At 33.6% G+C, this 17211-nt stretch overlaps 1 protein-coding gene across 2 annotated transcripts; it reads left to right on the top strand.

The window, feature by feature from the left end:
- Positions 1-1928: 1928 nt before the first annotated feature.
- On the top strand, positions 1929-4694 carry LOC119638298 (probable cytochrome P450 6v1). Of its 2 annotated transcripts, XM_038035044.1 has the most exons (4): positions 1929-2044; positions 2333-2841; positions 3001-3816; positions 3922-4694. In XM_038035044.1, the coding sequence occupies exons 2-4, from the start codon at positions 2374-2376 to the stop codon at positions 4195-4197; spliced, it is 1560 nt and encodes a 519-aa protein (XP_037890972.1). In that variant the 5' UTR covers positions 1929-2044; positions 2333-2373; the 3' UTR covers positions 4198-4694. The 2 variants fall into 2 exon arrangements, with proteins under 2 accessions (XP_037890972.1, XP_037890966.1); XM_038035038.1 differs by lacking the exon at positions 1929-2044 and having other exon boundaries at positions 2098-2841.
- The last annotated feature ends 12517 nt before the right edge of the window (positions 4695-17211 follow it).

The following is a 17211-nucleotide window of genomic DNA, read 5'->3' on the forward strand; positions in this document are numbered from 1 at the left end:
TCTGAATGAAATATCACAAGAGTTGACATTTAATGATCACGATGGTTTAATCCCATATCTCCGGTAGATGTTTAGGGGAATAGTTCTACAGACATTTTCAAATTTAAAACCTCATCACTTTAAACTCAAAGTGATCAAGTATCAGAAATCCAAAAATTTTATAATAGAAAAACCGAGTGAAGTAAATAAAAAATTGGGGAATTTATTGTTGGTAGTATTTATGAATAATTTCTTTTTTGCATTTTCAAAGCATTGTGAAGAAATTGGAAGTCAGCTCATAGCCTTTAGTCAGCTGCCGTCAACAACAACTGTGTCAATATTCTTAATAAACTTTAGTAGAACTCAAGACAAATCGAAACGCGTATTCATCGAACTAATCAAGCACATACACACTTTGTGGGATCCAAGAGTACGGCTTAGGGGAATTCATCAATCCACTACTCCTGGTAGATGGAAAACTAGCGCAATTATTATTTCTTTAACAGCTTAAGACTAATGGCAGACATCAATCTCGGCCTACGCTCAATATCAAATATTTAATTGTCTTCCGTCTGCCTGCAAAATGGATTCTGATCGGTCGGTTGCCGCGTCTGCATATAACAAAAAATTATTTATTAAAGTAGGGATCCGCACGGCGAATTAATTTCCGGTAGTTTTCTTGTATACTTAGCTTAATCAAAAAGTTGACATCACTGTTTGAAAGCAAAACAGAGAGCATATAATAAAATTCTTAGAGTGAGAGAGCACATAACTAAGTTTAGTGTTATCTTGAATTTACTGAGTACTGACTTATGAATACGTTTGTTATTTAAAATCTTTTATCAATTACTATTTAAGGTGAAATACGAGGCAAAGTCTAACCACTTACTTAGTTGGACTTTGTAAATGAAAATCATAAGAACAGAATTTAAGATTAATTAAGGTAATAAAATTTAAGAGATCACATTAAAGTTAAGAACGCGACTTGTACAGCTTTCAATTTAAAGAATATGGCAACAATTAATGACGACCTTGACTTAATATATCCATAAATAAAGCTGCAAGTCTGGCGTAAATATTTTTGTTTTTTTTTTTTTTTTTGTTTTAAACTCTATTCCATTTACTCTCGATTCTGCTTCTGGCCGTTAACAATTAATGGCTAATTGTATTAGAAAAGGAAATAAATTTTTTTTACTTATAGTTAACTGCATAACTTAGATATGAAAATGTATTAATCATAAGATTAAGCATACTTTCAATACTTTCAATGCTCTCTTCTATTTAAGTAAGTCAAACATAAATGCATGCATACATGCATACATAAACAGCCACCTCACTGCTGCCTTCAGCAAATTTAATAAGTAGAAGATCTATGTTCGATCTAAGACGAATTCTTTGTGCCTATCATCTGAGATAATTATAGGGGTATGTGAGTTGCTTCTCTTTTTTCCTTTTTTTTTTCTTTTTTTTTAATAATTTTGAACGAATTAATGAATATTCGCATTTCTATCTTTATGTTAAGTCGATTCAGAAGACATTTCAAAATTGATCTCTGCCTTGAAAAGTTCTCGTTCCCGCTTTTATTTTTATAGTCCGGAATATTATCAGTTTTCCGCACACATGTAAAGAAGGTAATCAAGATTTTATTTATTTGATGGATAACTCAAATCCCTAGATTTTACGAATCATATGACAAAGTATATATATCATTTTCTGCTGTAGTAACTAATAAAGTCGGTTATTGTACTCGAAGCGTCAGTTTTTTCGTTTTCGTTTTTTTTTTTTTTTCTTCTTCTTCTTCTTCTTTCGTACGTACAAATGTATATATTTAACATACGTGGAGAGCGAAATTTTTAATTCTCAGTAACGGAGGTTTTTCAGTTGATAACATCAAAAGAAAGAACTTTTGTTGTATTTAGTTTTATTTTGAGGTTTTTGTGGTTTTATTAAAGTGTCCCACACACTCAGCTCAGTTTACTCTGAACTTTTGCTGTGTGTATTATCAGCGACGATTTATACAATCGCTGCATACACGCGTTTTAATTTCCAGTTGGTGCATTTTGCCGTAAAGTGTTATTTCTCTATTCACGTTTCCGTCTTACTTCGTTTTTAAATAATTTATTTACTTATTATTTTTTTTTGTTTTGAAAGTTTTTTTATATATATTTTTAAATTCTTGTTTTCCTGCATATTATTCATTGTGCTTGATATATATATATTTATATATATATATATATATATATACATACCCTTAAAAGTTTTGCTTGTTCGATTGTCGAATTGTTGTGTTTTTAAAATTGTGCATACACATATGTACATATATATAATAATACATATGCACATCACATATAAGTTGATTCAATAGTTTAACGTGTTTCTTTATGCACGGTGACTATGGTGGATGCCACCACTCTTTTACTTGTTGTAATTACGATACTGACGGGTATGTTTATATGGTCGCGTCGCACTAATGTGTATTGGCGTCGCAGACGCGTTAAATTTGTGCCACCTTCGTATTTTCTGGGCAATCTCAAGGATGTGCTTAAAATGCAAAACTCCTTCGCTTTACAATTACGTGATTATTATTTCAATGAACGTTTCACGCGGGAACCGCTGGTCGGTATTTATTTATTTCATCAGCCGGCGTTACTGTTACGCGATTTGCGTTTAATACATACCGTGTTAGTTGAAGATTATGTGAATTTCTCACATCGTTTTGCCCAGTGCGACCGCGCTCAAGATAAGATGGGTGCTTTGAATTTATTCTTCGCTCGAAATCCTGAATGGCGAGACATCCGCACGAAATTGGCGCCAGTTTTTAGTGCGGGGAAAATGCGCCAAATGTTTTCTCTCATGGAAGAGGTTTGTAATTGAGTTGGCAACTCTTTTTTTTTTTTTTTTTTTTTTCTTTCTTTACTTCTAACAGTGACTGCCTTGAGCGGCGAGGGTAAATTTCTCTCTCTTTATTTTGCGCTCTTTGTTTTTGTTTGTTTTTTTTTTCTTTTTTTTTTTTTTTTGTAGATTGGCTACGATTTGGAAACCTATTTAGCGAAGCTAACTAAGGATATAAAAAATAAAAATGCTCGCAGCACTATAGTGCAGATAAAAGATATTTGCGATCTCTACAATACGGATATGATTGCCAGCATAGCGTTCGGTTTGAAAACTTACAGTCTACGCAATACAGTACGTTCGCAATTGGGTGGTCACAGTCATGACATGTTTGTAATCTCTTATAGACATGCTTTGGATTTATGTTTGATATTTTTGTGTCCCAAACTAGTAAAACTGATACGACCCAAATTGTTTACTGCCGAGCATACACAGTTTTTGAGAAATCTGGTGCTGAGTATGTTAGAGGAACGGGAACGATCGGGTATCATGCGTAACGATCTGATTGAAACGTTACTTACGCTCAAGAAAGAGGCTGCCTTGCATCAAGACACATCTCATTTTGGACATCAGCCAGACTATCTGGTAGCTCAAGCCGCCACCTTTGAATTGGCCGGCATACAAACATGTTCAAGCACTTTGGCATTTGCATTATATGAACTGGCTCGACATCCTGCAATACAAGAGCGTTTACATGCCGAAATTTTTAGGATTTTAGGAAACGATGAAGCTACGTTAACTTATGAAAAGGTAGAACATATGACCTATTTACGCATGGTAATTGAGGAAACATTACGCAAATACCCGATTGTGCCATTCTTAGAGAGGCAATGCACACCATTGCACAAGAAACGTTTCGTTACATTTCGTCCTCTTGCCGAATGTATGGCCCGTCGTGGTATGCCGGTATTTATATCAAATTTAGCCATACACTATGATCCTCAGGTAAGTTGGATACAAAAGAAAAACAAAAAAAAAAAAAAGAAAAGAAATATATATATGCATATATATAAATGAAAAAATAATTAAAAATAAATAAATATTAAATAGTTTTGGCCTAATCCTGAGGAATTCGATCCAGAGCGTTTTTCACTCGAACAAAAGAAAACTCATTTACCAATGACTTATTTACCCTTTGGCGCCGGACCGCATCAATGCATTGGTATGCCGGTAGCACATATGCAAATAAAATTAGGCATAATACATTTTCTACGTCGTCACCGTTTGGAGATTTGCGATAAGACAGTCGAAAATATCACGTTTGACAAACGCTATGCGCTACTGAGTCAAGAAGGCGGTATCTACTTAAAACTTGTGAAAATATGATTTTTATAATAAATTTACATTACATTTTTATACAAACACTTTTGGAAATTATATTTATCCGCCGTTATCTTACAATAGACACGATTATCTTGAATTTTGTGAACCATAGCCTGTAAAGATTATACTAAACCTGACAGGAAATGCAATCAAGCAATCAAGACATTTAAACATTATTTGCAATTTCATTTTTTATAATCAAGTATCGAGCTTAATATAGCATAGCGTACATGAGTTTAGCTTGAATGAACGAAACGATTATAAATATTTTCCATTCACAGCGCAAGTTAAGTATCATTTAAACCACCTAATATTGCCAATGTATACAATGCTTTTGTTGTTGTTGTTGTTGTTGTTGTTATTGTTATTGTTTTTATTTTTTTTTACTTAAAGCGTAAACAAACACTATTGACTATCGTTACTATAAACAAATAATAAATACAACAAAGATCAATGGGTAATTGGACTATCGACACAAATGTTTACATATATGTATGTATGTTAGGATTTAAATGCGTGCTGCTGTGGGGGCTGTACATTTTTTATTTTCATGCAAGGAGATGCGAAATTTTTGTACATAACATTCAGGGTGACTTTGTGCCGCATGATATACACAATAATTATAAATGCACTTACCTCCTATTGATGATTAAGCGAAACATATATATTTATTGATTTTCGTTTATTTTGTTATTGTTTTTCATTTCGCTTATTAGTTTTTTTTTTATTTTTTTTTTAATATCCATTCTCAAGTGTATAATTTTGTTATTACGCTTGTAATAAACGTTGACATCGAATTGCGGTATTACAACTTATCCGCTACGCCGTACTTAAAAGATAGAAAAAATAAAATGAAATTAACTTTTGACATTCTGAGGTAAAGCTCGAAAGCATCTCTCAAATAGATGAATGATTGAAAATCCGTGAAACCTGTAAGTTCGTTTACGTTACGTAAAGTATTCGAACAAGTCATGGGAAAATGATTTCGATTTATCACCAATTTGTTCACAAAAAAAAAAAAAAAAAAAAAACTTTTTAATTGCTTTCATTGTTCATTATGAAACAAACTGTGACTAAGTCGTTATCATCCATCCATCATCAGAAGGTAGCTTTACACTAGTCTTGTTCTCTTTCGTCTGTAACTCGCGCAAAAAAGTCTCAGAGCAAGGTTCCGAGTCGATCTAACACTATCCGTTTGCTTATTTCTCTATCGTATTGGTTTAAAATTAAAATAAAAAGATCAAACTTGCGTTATAAAATCGCCACCGCCATCCGTCTAGACCCAGGCCCGCAACAAACACATATCCCTAACTAATAATCAATATGAGATATTAATCGAACTCTTAAAGAAAAACATTCGCTAAGAACATAATTGGCAAAAATCTCAATTCCTTACGTTCATGATACGATCGGTACTGTCGGTGGGACTATGAAAGGTCAAATCGATTGGTTGACATGATCGTAACATGATTGATTGTATCTTTTATAATTTTCACGTGTAAACCGGTCGCCCTAAGAGAGATATATCTTTACTGCTTCACTTCCCATTTATTTTGTGATTTCATCTTAAATTTGATACGGCCTTTAAATATTATTTCCTCAATTTGTGCTGAACTTTAAGAAGTAAACTGCATTAGAATGGATTTAGAGCAGTACGAGCAGAAAAATTTACGAATTATTGCAACTAAGCGTCTCGACGAACGAAATAAATAAAATCGAGAATAAAAATATTTGCAAAAACATTTAATTGTTAAACAGATATTGCGGTAACTTAATAAAGTCCCTTTGGTAAATTAAGAACACTTGATATAATTCCTTTATTACTGATTTTATTGATTTTATTTCCATTTAATATATGTACATGTCATAATATCATTTAACAGCCCTAATTAAACCTATCAAAGATTAAATAAAAAAGAAAAACATGATTTATTATTGCATTCTTCAGCAATACTTAAATTCGTACTAACCGTTTCATACATCGGTGCTTTTCTCATCCAATTAGTTCCCTAAAAATGTTATGTCGATTCTCTACGAAGACGAAGATCTTCGTGCTTGGCGCTTATCTTTTCAGATTCATTATAAATGATTGGCAACACTACACTCTCTCTCTCTCTCTCTCTGTTTATTTTATATTTTTTTATTTATTTGAAAACAACATAAGCTCTCCGAGAACCCCTCAAAATGAGTCAAACAAGCTTTGTACAAAGATTGAAAGAATACTCATCTTTAATCAGACGTGTCCCGAAGACTCATTCATTGTTAATATCGTTTTGCCTGATTAAAAGTAATCTCAAGCATATATAAAATACGGATGTGAAAATTATGCAAAAAAAAAAAAAATTTTCTTTGAAGCAAGTAACACGTAGCCCGTGAATGTAAACGTAATCTTCTCGGGCTTGTTGGCGATCTTGAGCGATCTTGATTACGTTCGCGTAAAACCCTAAGATCGCGTAAGAGTAAATTTCTATATCAAAAATTAAATGTATGTATAAACTATAAGGTGTTCGAGAGGTGACCGAGAATGATATTTTGATGTTTTGATTGATTGTTTGTCAGCCTTCCTTAGCTCTGTGAGTTGTTGAAGATACCTCAAACTAACTTTCAAATTTCACTTTTCAGTATTAATCGAATTATTAGTTATCTGCTTCGTAACTTAATTTTTGCGATTTTCCGAAGCAAAAGTTCATATTGACTTTGGATCTCTTATGTTGATTAAGCAGGCATTGGATTGTCACAAAGGAACAAGTAAGAAAATTATATCCGATCGTGATGAGGACGAGAAAAGTAAAAGAACTAAATTTTCATGCTCTATAAAATGGGATTTTTTCTACTTTCGAAATAAAGCTTTTTGCCACATAGGTATAGAGGCGCTGTAGGGTTGTCCTTGGAAAGGTTTAAGTCGCTATCAAATTCTTTTGCAAATTTTTAGACGATATCTTCACAGCTGTGCAGGCAGACAGGTGGACAGACGGAAATGATTAGGTGCATTCCAAATGTGAATGCGAAGGCCCTGGCCGAATATATTTTTCATATTTGGTATTTTGTATAAATGACTGTTGCGCTGGGAAAATACCTGCAGATGAAATGTATTTTACCGTCTTACCAGGATAGCCAGATCAAGTCGTGGCATCTGAGCGAAAACTATTCTAAGCACGCAGATCATTTAAAAGTGGTTTCCGCGAAGTTACAACGCGATTCTATTAATTAATATCACTATTTAAAGCCATCGTTTGTGAGATACCAATAGTAAGTAATATTACTAAGTAAACTAGTCTTTAGTCTGGCTTAAGAACGAGAATGCAATGACTGTCAAGCCATGACGACATTTAAGTTTTTAACATTTTTTACCTAGGGATGATTTGAATGCAGCAACGATGAGACGAAATTTCGTGAAAACATCGTCCGATTTTTATTATATATATTTATTATTCTTGAATGTTTGCGAAACTCCTTTAATTTGTAAGATTTCAATAAAAATATTTTTTTAAGAATGCAATGAATTTTGTTTTGTTTATTTTTTTTTTTTTCCTAATTAGAGGATTAATCTGAATTTTGGACTTTGAGAGAATTTGAAGAAGCAATTTGTTTTCGTTATAATAATTTGAATCACATGATGTCTTCTTCAAAAATTTAAACTCGCTTACGCATTTATTAGAGTGAGCTGCAGAGAACCAGAAGAGATGATGAAGATCTGAACTTGTTAACTACGGTCATATTCATATTGTACTAAGCACTACTGAATATGCCAAATAGTTGGCGAGAAAATCAACGTTGTCTTGTTATATGTAGCCCATTGGGGAGCTTATATAGCCATCAGAAATGATTTTTTATTTTTTTTTTGTTTTATTCTGACATTTGGCATACTACGCGTAACACGATGGTGGTCAGAAAGTAGTCAGGAAAAAAAAAGTGATTCGATGCAGATAAGGGCCACAGCCTAGTGGGTACGTATTAAAATTATACGTTTACTCCGCTACGCATGCGGACGATGTAAATGTTAAGCAGGCTTTCTTTTCTTTTGATCGTCTGGAAGTTCGTCGAAATTAAATGACAGGCAAAGTCACAGAAGATATTAAAAACTTTGGATTCCGAAAGTTCTTCTGCTTTTTCTAAATAGTCATTGATGCTTACAGGTGGATCAAATTTAGTACGTGAAAGCTAATGGTACGCTAAGCGTTAGCTTCCTGCCACAAGCTATTACGATCTTCACAATTGTAAAAGCGTGCCCCAGAATGATCGACGAAATCTACTACTTGGCCAAGATGGCTCAGAAACTGAAAGTAGGCAGTAAAGCATAAGCATTTCTAAATAACGGGAATCTATCGAACAAAACAGAACAGTTTAGAAATCGGCGCAGCTGGCTATTGCATGTGAAAATTAAACAGTAACACTTCTCGAACATAACAGAACGATGTGAAAGCTTGAGTTAGGAAAAAGGTTTCTCTGACTTACTTACTTATCGTATAACCTTATTGCTTAAAGATGAAGCATAACAGATTTCTCGTGTTGCTCGTAACGTCCAAAATCATTAGCGGCATCATAAAGAATGCATTTATATTCTTGGCCGCCGTAAAATTCATATCAGCAGCCTCTGCCGAAACTGGATTAGTTGTATCGATTATGTCAGTGAATCTAAACCCAGTTGACGTCACATTTAAAAATTGATAAATGTCCGCCCACATTTAATGAATAGTTAAAAGAGAGCAACCGCGTCTACAAAGGTTAAAAAAAAAACAAAATTAAAAAAAGTTCAATGCAATACTCATATTATGACAATGACGCAATGTCGCATATTTGCTTGGGGTGATGGGTATCCGAGATTCGTTCAGTAATAACTATAACTTTCCGCCTCGTTTTTGATTTTCTATTTTTTTAGTTTCCAATAACAAGCTTGTTACAGAAGCATTTGTTACGCTTCCCGAATTCGGTATAGGATGACAAAGAAGAGAAAAAAAAAGAAAAAATGTCTCCTTCGATTAATTTATTTCATTAGAAAAAATTAAGTATTCCACAGTATATGTAATGGGAAACGATTGTTGTTTTTACTATTGTATTATCGAAGCTGCCGCTTGTTTTCGGTTATTTGTGTGCTGCCAACATTTTTCTATGTGTGCTATGTAAGCCGTGTCTTTATGTGTGTGTGTGTGTGTGTATGTATGTATGTATTTATGTATGTATGCCTGCGTGTATTTTTGGTTTTCCGTACTGGTGTACCGAATGTTTGCATTTCCATTTTCCAAACCACGTCAGGCCCACAAAGCTAAACATTTTATTTTGCTTTGGTACTTAGGTATGTTTTCTATGGATTGATAGATATAGATGCATAGGTTTGTGTTGTGCGCGCTCTTTGCAATATGAAATTAAGTAGAGTGTGTTTTTATTTGGTCTACCCAGTAATGTTGTTGACATTATTTTGTCACTTGGGTGGTTGTTAATTATATACATGTATATATATATATATATATATATATATACCTATTTTTCGTTCATTCATTCTACTATGCACCCAATGATGACGGCTTCGTTGATGATGATGATGATGATGATGATGATGATGATGATGGGTATAATGATATAAATGAATGACTGATACGCTTATTATAATTTTCAAATTTTTCATCAAGCGAGAAAGCAGGTATGAAACATAAATTTGTCAATCATACATAATGAAAGGACCGAATGAAATGTTGTTTAATATAAGGCATAACAAATGCACAAATGAGTAACACATGGTAAGTAATTTCTCTAGTGATTCTCAGAATAATTTGACAGCTCAAATTTTGATTGATTCATCGGGAAGCAATAAACACCCAAAAAAAAAAAAAAAACAAAAAACAAAATGCTAGGATACTGGGACAGAAAATGAACGATATTCTTTCAGGTATCGCACTGTATATAGTAAAAAATGTAGTTCCTTCCCCGAGAACTTTAGGTTAAGCAAAGCAATACGTCGGGTTATTTAATATCGTTTACTATAACACTCGACTTTCTGATGGAAAGGGAGCTCTTCTTTTCTCTCTCACTCTCACTCTCACTTTCACTCTCTCTCTCTCTCTCGCTTTATTATTGCTATCGCTAATGTACATGTGTATTAAATATTTGTACTAAATGAAAAACTTGCTCTAAACATATATAAGAGCAAATGCTAATGCATTCGGTGAAAGTAACTTTGTAAACAATCACCCCCATGCGAAGCCGACAAAAATTAGAAAATTACCTTTAAAGCAAACAAACAAGATAAACAAACGAACTGAATCTGCATGGAGAGGTATAGAAATAAGCATAGGACAGCATACCCTTACGGATATTGTATGATACGCATGTTACTCATAAAATCTCTTTACGCTTTCGTCGTTGGTCGTTGGTTATCCAGTACACGCGCTAAAAAATGTGACCAGGAGTAATGGTGAACACAATTCAAAGAATTTTGTTAATACAAAAATTCTTGCAACTCTTTTTCTTCGCTATACACATTTACGTTGGTTTACTTCTGTTATTTGATTTTTATTAGTATGCGAAAAATCAACAGAAAATCATTCGCACTCACTGCCTTTTCTTTGTAATCGATTCTCAAACCTTTTAATGATCGCACATAAAATTTAGCCACATTGCTGGTTAAATATTGAACCGACTTGTAAATTGTAATTTTCAGAAATATAAAGAAATCACGGCTGCTTTAATGGAAAGGGTTTCTCTTTTCATCTTTCTTTCTTTTTTTTTTCTTTGTTTTTGGTTTAGTTAAATATTTTTTTAAATAGTTTTTATTAGCTTCCAAGAATCATGTGCAAGCTACCGCAAACATTAAAAATAAATGTGAAAATAAAACAAGTAAGAAATCTATAGTCTTGGAACCTTGCAACGAATATCGGATACTCCCCCTTTATATGTATGTAAGTTCTCGCTTGTCTGCAATCCATTGCTTTACGCAATATATTTACATAATTTTAACAGTTAAGTGAGATCGGCTTTGGATCACTATTTCTGATAGTTAATAGCGCAAAACCGACAATGGAAGTTAAATTAATCCGTATACGGAATGAGGAAACGCAACACTCTACGACTTATGCGATATTTAGTTTGTTCAATTTTACAAATTGAATCTTAACGGGAATATATCCCTTTTATATGCATAATAGTCAACTATATGCAGTTAGTAACTATCGATCATACTTACTTAGTCAAGTCCGAATTGCGTTACGATCTTTTCAGGGACTTTCTATTTCTGTATTTCAATATATGTGTTTACTTAAGCTTCTAGACATTCGTTAAGATATGTTTCCAGCAAACTTATTTAATTATTTGTACATCATTTACTTATCTTATTTACTTATTTCAATCATTTTTATGGAAATTTCTATGAATTTGAACTAATGACAATTCAAGAATCAACAAAAAAAAGGAGTGCTTCGTTATATAACATACTTTGCAGAGACTCCATGTAAAGGATGTGTAAATAGCTTTGATTTAAAGACATCCGTTTCAATAACGACTGTTTGCCTTTGAGCCTTTTAATATATGACCGATATTAAGGCATTTAGAATATAGAAAATATATCTAATATATCTTCAGCAGTTACAAAACGGGTAAGAAAATTATCGTTGCCGTCGGATAAACTTCCATCTCGCAATTATTTTCTTATTATTCTTATTATTATTATTATTGTTATTATTTTCTTTTTTTTTTCTTCTTTTGTTCGTGAAGTAATCGAGTCGATTCGTATTTAAAAAAAACCGTTCCTCTCATAAATATTTCAGTCAATCGTCAGATCGAAACTTGTCATGTTTATTTTTCGGATTTTTTTAACTCGGTCTGCCGAAGCTCGATCTAGCAAGCTAAATAAGAAATCGTCTTTGACAAAACTGAGCTGTTCTTAAAGCGTCTATGACTTTAACAATTTTATTAAAAGGGTATGCATCAGTAAATATTACCCGGGGATGTTTATAAAGAATTAAATTTCTTGTGGTGAGTTGTACGCTCGCAGATTCAACTCTAGTCGATGGCTAAACTCACGTTATTCCCGTGTTTTACAGCATCGAAAATGAATGATGAAAAGAATGATCCAAATTTAATTAGCCGATAATCTATAGTTTATAAAGCAGCTCGCATTGCTGACAAAAAATGCTTGCATATATCCTGATCAGTTTTTCACTTGAAAAAGACATTTATTGAAAAAAATTGCTGCAACATATATTAGTCAAAATATTTTCCATCATTATCTATAACTTTAATCCAGCTTTCTGGCAATATGGCCATAATGCGCTAAAAGAGTGGAATTGTTTTGGCAGCGCTCCAATCGTCGATCCACATTTCGCACTCCTTTAGAATTTCGAAACCGTGTGCTAGCCAAGCAGGTAGTAATGAGAAGGCGCTATGTCTGATGAGTACAGTGGGTGCGGCAGAACTTCCCATTCGAGCTTGACAACTCTTTTAAACGTGTGGCCGAGCATTGACGTGGAACAGGTCACCTATGCGCCTGTTAGCCGCTATTGCTGCTCTTTTTTGGAACAATATATCGTTCAATTTGTTCAATTGACATCTGCGGTAACAGTTTCATTCGGTTTCAGCATCTCGTGGTACACTACACCTTGCTGATTCCCACATATGCACAGCAATGCTTTATAACCATGAATATTCCGCTTTGATGGAGAAGCCTGGAAAGCCACGAAACCTCGATGTTGTAACGGTTCGAAAAGGCGGTTTTAGTCAACTCGTTTGTTAGCCATTCTCCAGACTTTTGAATCTTTTCTATCGCATGTAAACGTCTAGAAATAGTTCATTCATCGACTTCTGAGTTCTTCGAAAGTTCTCTCAGAGTTTGAGGGGGGTTTTCGTTAAATAAGTCTGGCAATGCCTACCAGCTTTACCCGAGAAAATATTAAAAAAAAAAAAACCCAAAAAAAAGCTACGTTTTCATACTTCACTCTTGAATGGGCGTGACTGTGATTGTGTTCATTATTTTCATTACCATTAAATGGTGAAATTTGTATTGCGTATCTATTGTGGCTTGGGAGCAATGAGCAAAAACCCAGCATGGCAGAGCTGTTCTCGGTTTGCGCTTCACTTAAGGCGTGTCCTTTGACCTTTTTGGATCGTTTGCATGGATAATGAACGGGAGAATATTTACTACAGACATTACCTGGATGGGCATGTGGAAAACTGAACATAGACGAATAGTCGAACGTGCTTAAGTGCATTCTGGGTTTAACATTAGCCAAGAATGTACGTAGTTTACGGGATTTTTGAAGCTAGTTAGCAAGACTTTGGCAAAAAGAAAAAAAAAAATTTTGTGATGCTGTTCAAGAATATATAAAATTTGTGGCATCTCTCACACTTCCTACTGGGAGTTGGTTGCACACAATTTTTCAAAATTTTTCCCAATAGAAATTCGAAAATACAAACTCGAATTATGTATGAATGTAGCAAAGTGCATTAAAACTTTGATTTTTTCCCTTTGAATAGAAATAAAGACAGTTGCCAAGCCTTGATAATAATAACAATAGCAATAATCCCGATATTATTTAATAAATGCATTCTTATTGCTCCTGTCAATGAAATTACGGGTATCGTGTAAATTGCCTCAAAGAAGCGAGTAATCATTTTTCTATAATTAAGTAAGGTGAACGGTATAGAGGATCTGATAATAAATAAAATCTCTAATGATGGAAGTAAAAGACAAAACAAAACAAAAAAAAAAATAAATAAATAAACAAACCCAATAAATTTGCACATAAACAAAGTGATTGAGAAGATACGTAGACATAGAATTCTTAATCGCTTGATGGATTAGGTTAAAAACTTTTTTATACCGTAAGACTCTTCTATCCCAGGATCTCCTGGAAGTAATGTCCAGTACAGCTCAAGTTTATTGTCACGATTATATAACATCAATTGAACTAGATTTTATGGGTCATTTTAAATAGCATAGACCTTTTTGTTTAAGCTGTCACAAATAGCAAGACTGGCAAGCAATGGCAAGACTTTCATATTACAAAACAACTATAGCTCCATTTGTTTTGAGGGGATTTCATGAGTTCTAGTTATTTCATAAAGTGTATGTAAAGTGTTATATATGCATCGGTTTTTGCAAATGAATCTGCGTAGCATTCATTCGTTCGGAATTTCTTTTTTACAGACAACACATTACCTAATGTCTCCCTACTTTGTACCTTCTTTCATTTCGGGCATATATATTTTACAACCACATATATTACGCCGGCCCTCAGTAGTTTAATTACTTATTAAGTTAACAACAGGTTGACACAAATGAACAGAAATAACGAAATCGATTAAGATCTCACGCTGACTCGGCGTTTATTTGTCTTTAACACATGTCTTAGGTAAATGAAATGACAAAATGTATTATATATTGAATCAGTTAAGAGTGATGGCCTGAGGTACAAAAATTTATTAAGCAAAAATGGTGTTTTTTTTTTTTTTTTTTTTTGAAAAGAAGAATCAATAGACCTCACGGATGGATAAAATACCGCAAATATTTTTTGACTTTCAATGATGACATAAACGGCTTTTTGTTCCCTTTTTGACAACTCATTTAGTTTTCGCTTCATTAAGAAACTTTTTAACAATATTATTAACACTTTGACATACTAATGTTCATTACAAGGATGACAAAGTTTTTCCTTTTAGAAAAAAAAAAAAAAAAAAAAAAAAAAAAAACAAACAAAAGAAAAAGAGTTAAAAAATGTTGAATCATTCGTTTCGTTTGTTTGCCCTCGAAGGATGTTTTGTACGAAGAGCTCGGTCCAATGAAAGAGGACTTCATTTGATTTATTTATGCATTTAATAAAACAAATTTTCAAAAATAATCATTTTTTTCCTTTTTGTTTTTTTTTTTTTTTTGTATAAATATTTATAGTAAATAATTTTAGAAAATTGTTTAGAACAACGGAAAGGTGGATAGTGACCACAGTCCGGACAATTTGTTGTCGATGAATTAGGAAACTACTGGTATTGGAAGACAAAGAATTTTGCAAAAACAGATTAAACTGAATGTGATGTTAAGCAAATTCGATTAGTGTACCTGTGAGAAGAGCAAGCAAATTGTGAAAAGTCGGCAAACGAGCCATAAAAGGTTTTTTTTTTGTTTTGCTTTTTTATTACCCTCTGTTTAGGGAATAATGTTCCTAGTAGGTGTAGTACGATAAGGATCAAGTAGAAGTAAGGAGAGAGGAAGAGAGAGAGAGAGAGAGAGAGAGAGAGCGTGGGGAATGGTCGCAAGGCACTCACACAGCAATCACACTAATATATATGGCGTACGCCGACTATTTAGTCGCCTGCTCCTTCTCAATTACGTCGCCGTGCGAAAATCGACTTGAAATGGGAGACAAACATGTTCAGTAGTTTTTTCCCCAGATTGCATATAAAATTTGTTCAGAACGAGATCATTGTTGCTGTCCGTCTAGAAATATTCTATTTTGGTGCTTAACGAACAGCAGAGAAAGATCTATTTTCGATTGCAGAATTTTTGCATATAAGACCAGAAATAAAAATGAGTTAATCAGTACCGCCCGGAATTGGACAGGAGAAGAGCACTTTCAAATGTTTATTTTATCAAAATTGTTTTATATAAATTCTTCTCGGAGCTGTGCAAATATTATCACGTGACGGTCTATAATTGAATTTGTTCACTGCCAACATATTTCTCATTAAAGATGATTTTTTTCTCAACAATCCTTTTTAATCTACTTATGTAAAAGATAATTAACAAAAAAAAAAGAGTTGCCTTTAGCATCCGAAAAGGCTGAAGTCATTGCTTTTTTAGATGACTTTTCTCATTATTTGGTCTATGCCGAAGCTGAACGAGCTCAGTTGATTCGATGATTTGTAGTTGAATTGGTGAAGCCAAGCCTCCCAAGATATTGCCAAACGAGAATCAGAATCCAATTTAGTTCTCGTAAAACGATTTGGATGCTTTTTTCCGAAAGTCGTACTCGAAGGAGTTTTTGCTCCGAGTTTTTCAAATGCTGTGACTAATCATCTTCTCAAGAGTTTTCTAGGCCACGTGAAATGCATAGAAATGCAAAGAATCGAGGATACGAAATCATTCAGACTGTAGAGGCTTTACCCATTGGACACAGATCCATTAGCCTGCGGCCACCTCCTCATTTGTTCTCCTTTCGTCACTTCTATCTGACCGTCACCGTATAAGAGACATCCAATGAAATAATTGATCATATGCAAAACTATATAAGTTCTCGAGTTCCGAACGATTTCTCCAGCAATATACTTCTTTGGCCGCCCCATGTGTGCTTGATCTGAAAGGCTTATAACGCTACAGAGGCATCGTTCGCTAATGCTCTCACTATATACTCATCAATTTCTCATTCACATGTCCACTTCTGACAGGTATCTGAAATTGACAACTATTCGTTATGCTAGCATGAGATTGCGACCGTGTTCTTCTGATAGTTCTCTCAACTCTCAGAATAACAAATTTCAGTGCGTACCATAAGCATACCATTCCCCTTCCATTTATCTGTTAGGCCGGGAACATATCGACTGATCAAGTATTCACCTTTTTTAGTTTTATTCTTAAAAAAAAAAAAAAAAAAAAAAAAAAAAAAACCAAAAAATAATAAATCGCAAGAGAAGACTTTACTTAATTATTTCAATATTATCTCGTAGTCTTGATGTAATGTTAAGTGAAAACTTGAGGCACCGAACAGTGGTGTACGTGCTGTTCAAAGGGAGAAAGAAGATGAAGAGTTGGAAGAGAATTCAATTTGAGTTGAAAATCGACAAACATACATAAATTATAACAAGAACATTAAGGATTTGATGAGATGATGTGTAACAACATGTTACCGAATGATTGCACAGATACCCAAGCGCAAGCACTCATAAGTTAAATCACAGCAAAGAGAAAACAGGCCGACACTTTATGGTTCATTGATGTAACAAATTGAAACTTCCTTAAGGATAATTTTCGAGGGTAATAGCGTTGAAATTTCTAACTGAATAGAAAAGGAAAGTGAAGAAATGAAGCAAAAAAAAAAA

Source organism: Glossina fuscipes, unplaced genomic scaffold (genome assembly GCF_014805625.2).
Source record: "Glossina fuscipes isolate IAEA_lab_2018 unplaced genomic scaffold, Yale_Gfus_2 0, whole genome shotgun sequence".
In the NCBI taxonomy this organism is placed as follows: domain Eukaryota; kingdom Metazoa; phylum Arthropoda; class Insecta; order Diptera; family Glossinidae; genus Glossina; species Glossina fuscipes.

Bases quoted from the DNA above. Each gene is read 5' to 3' on its own strand.
- LOC119638298 (XM_038035044.1), top strand. From the start codon at position 2,374: ATGGTGGATGCCACCACTCTTTTACTTGTTGTAATTACGATACTGACG. The intron at 2,842-3,000 runs GTTTGTAATTGA...TTTTTTTTGTAG, and splicing joins TGTTTTCTCTCATGGAAGAG to ATTGGCTACGATTTGGAAAC. The intron at 3,817-3,921 runs GTAAGTTGGATA...AATATTAAATAG, and splicing joins CCATACACTATGATCCTCAG to TTTTGGCCTAATCCTGAGGA.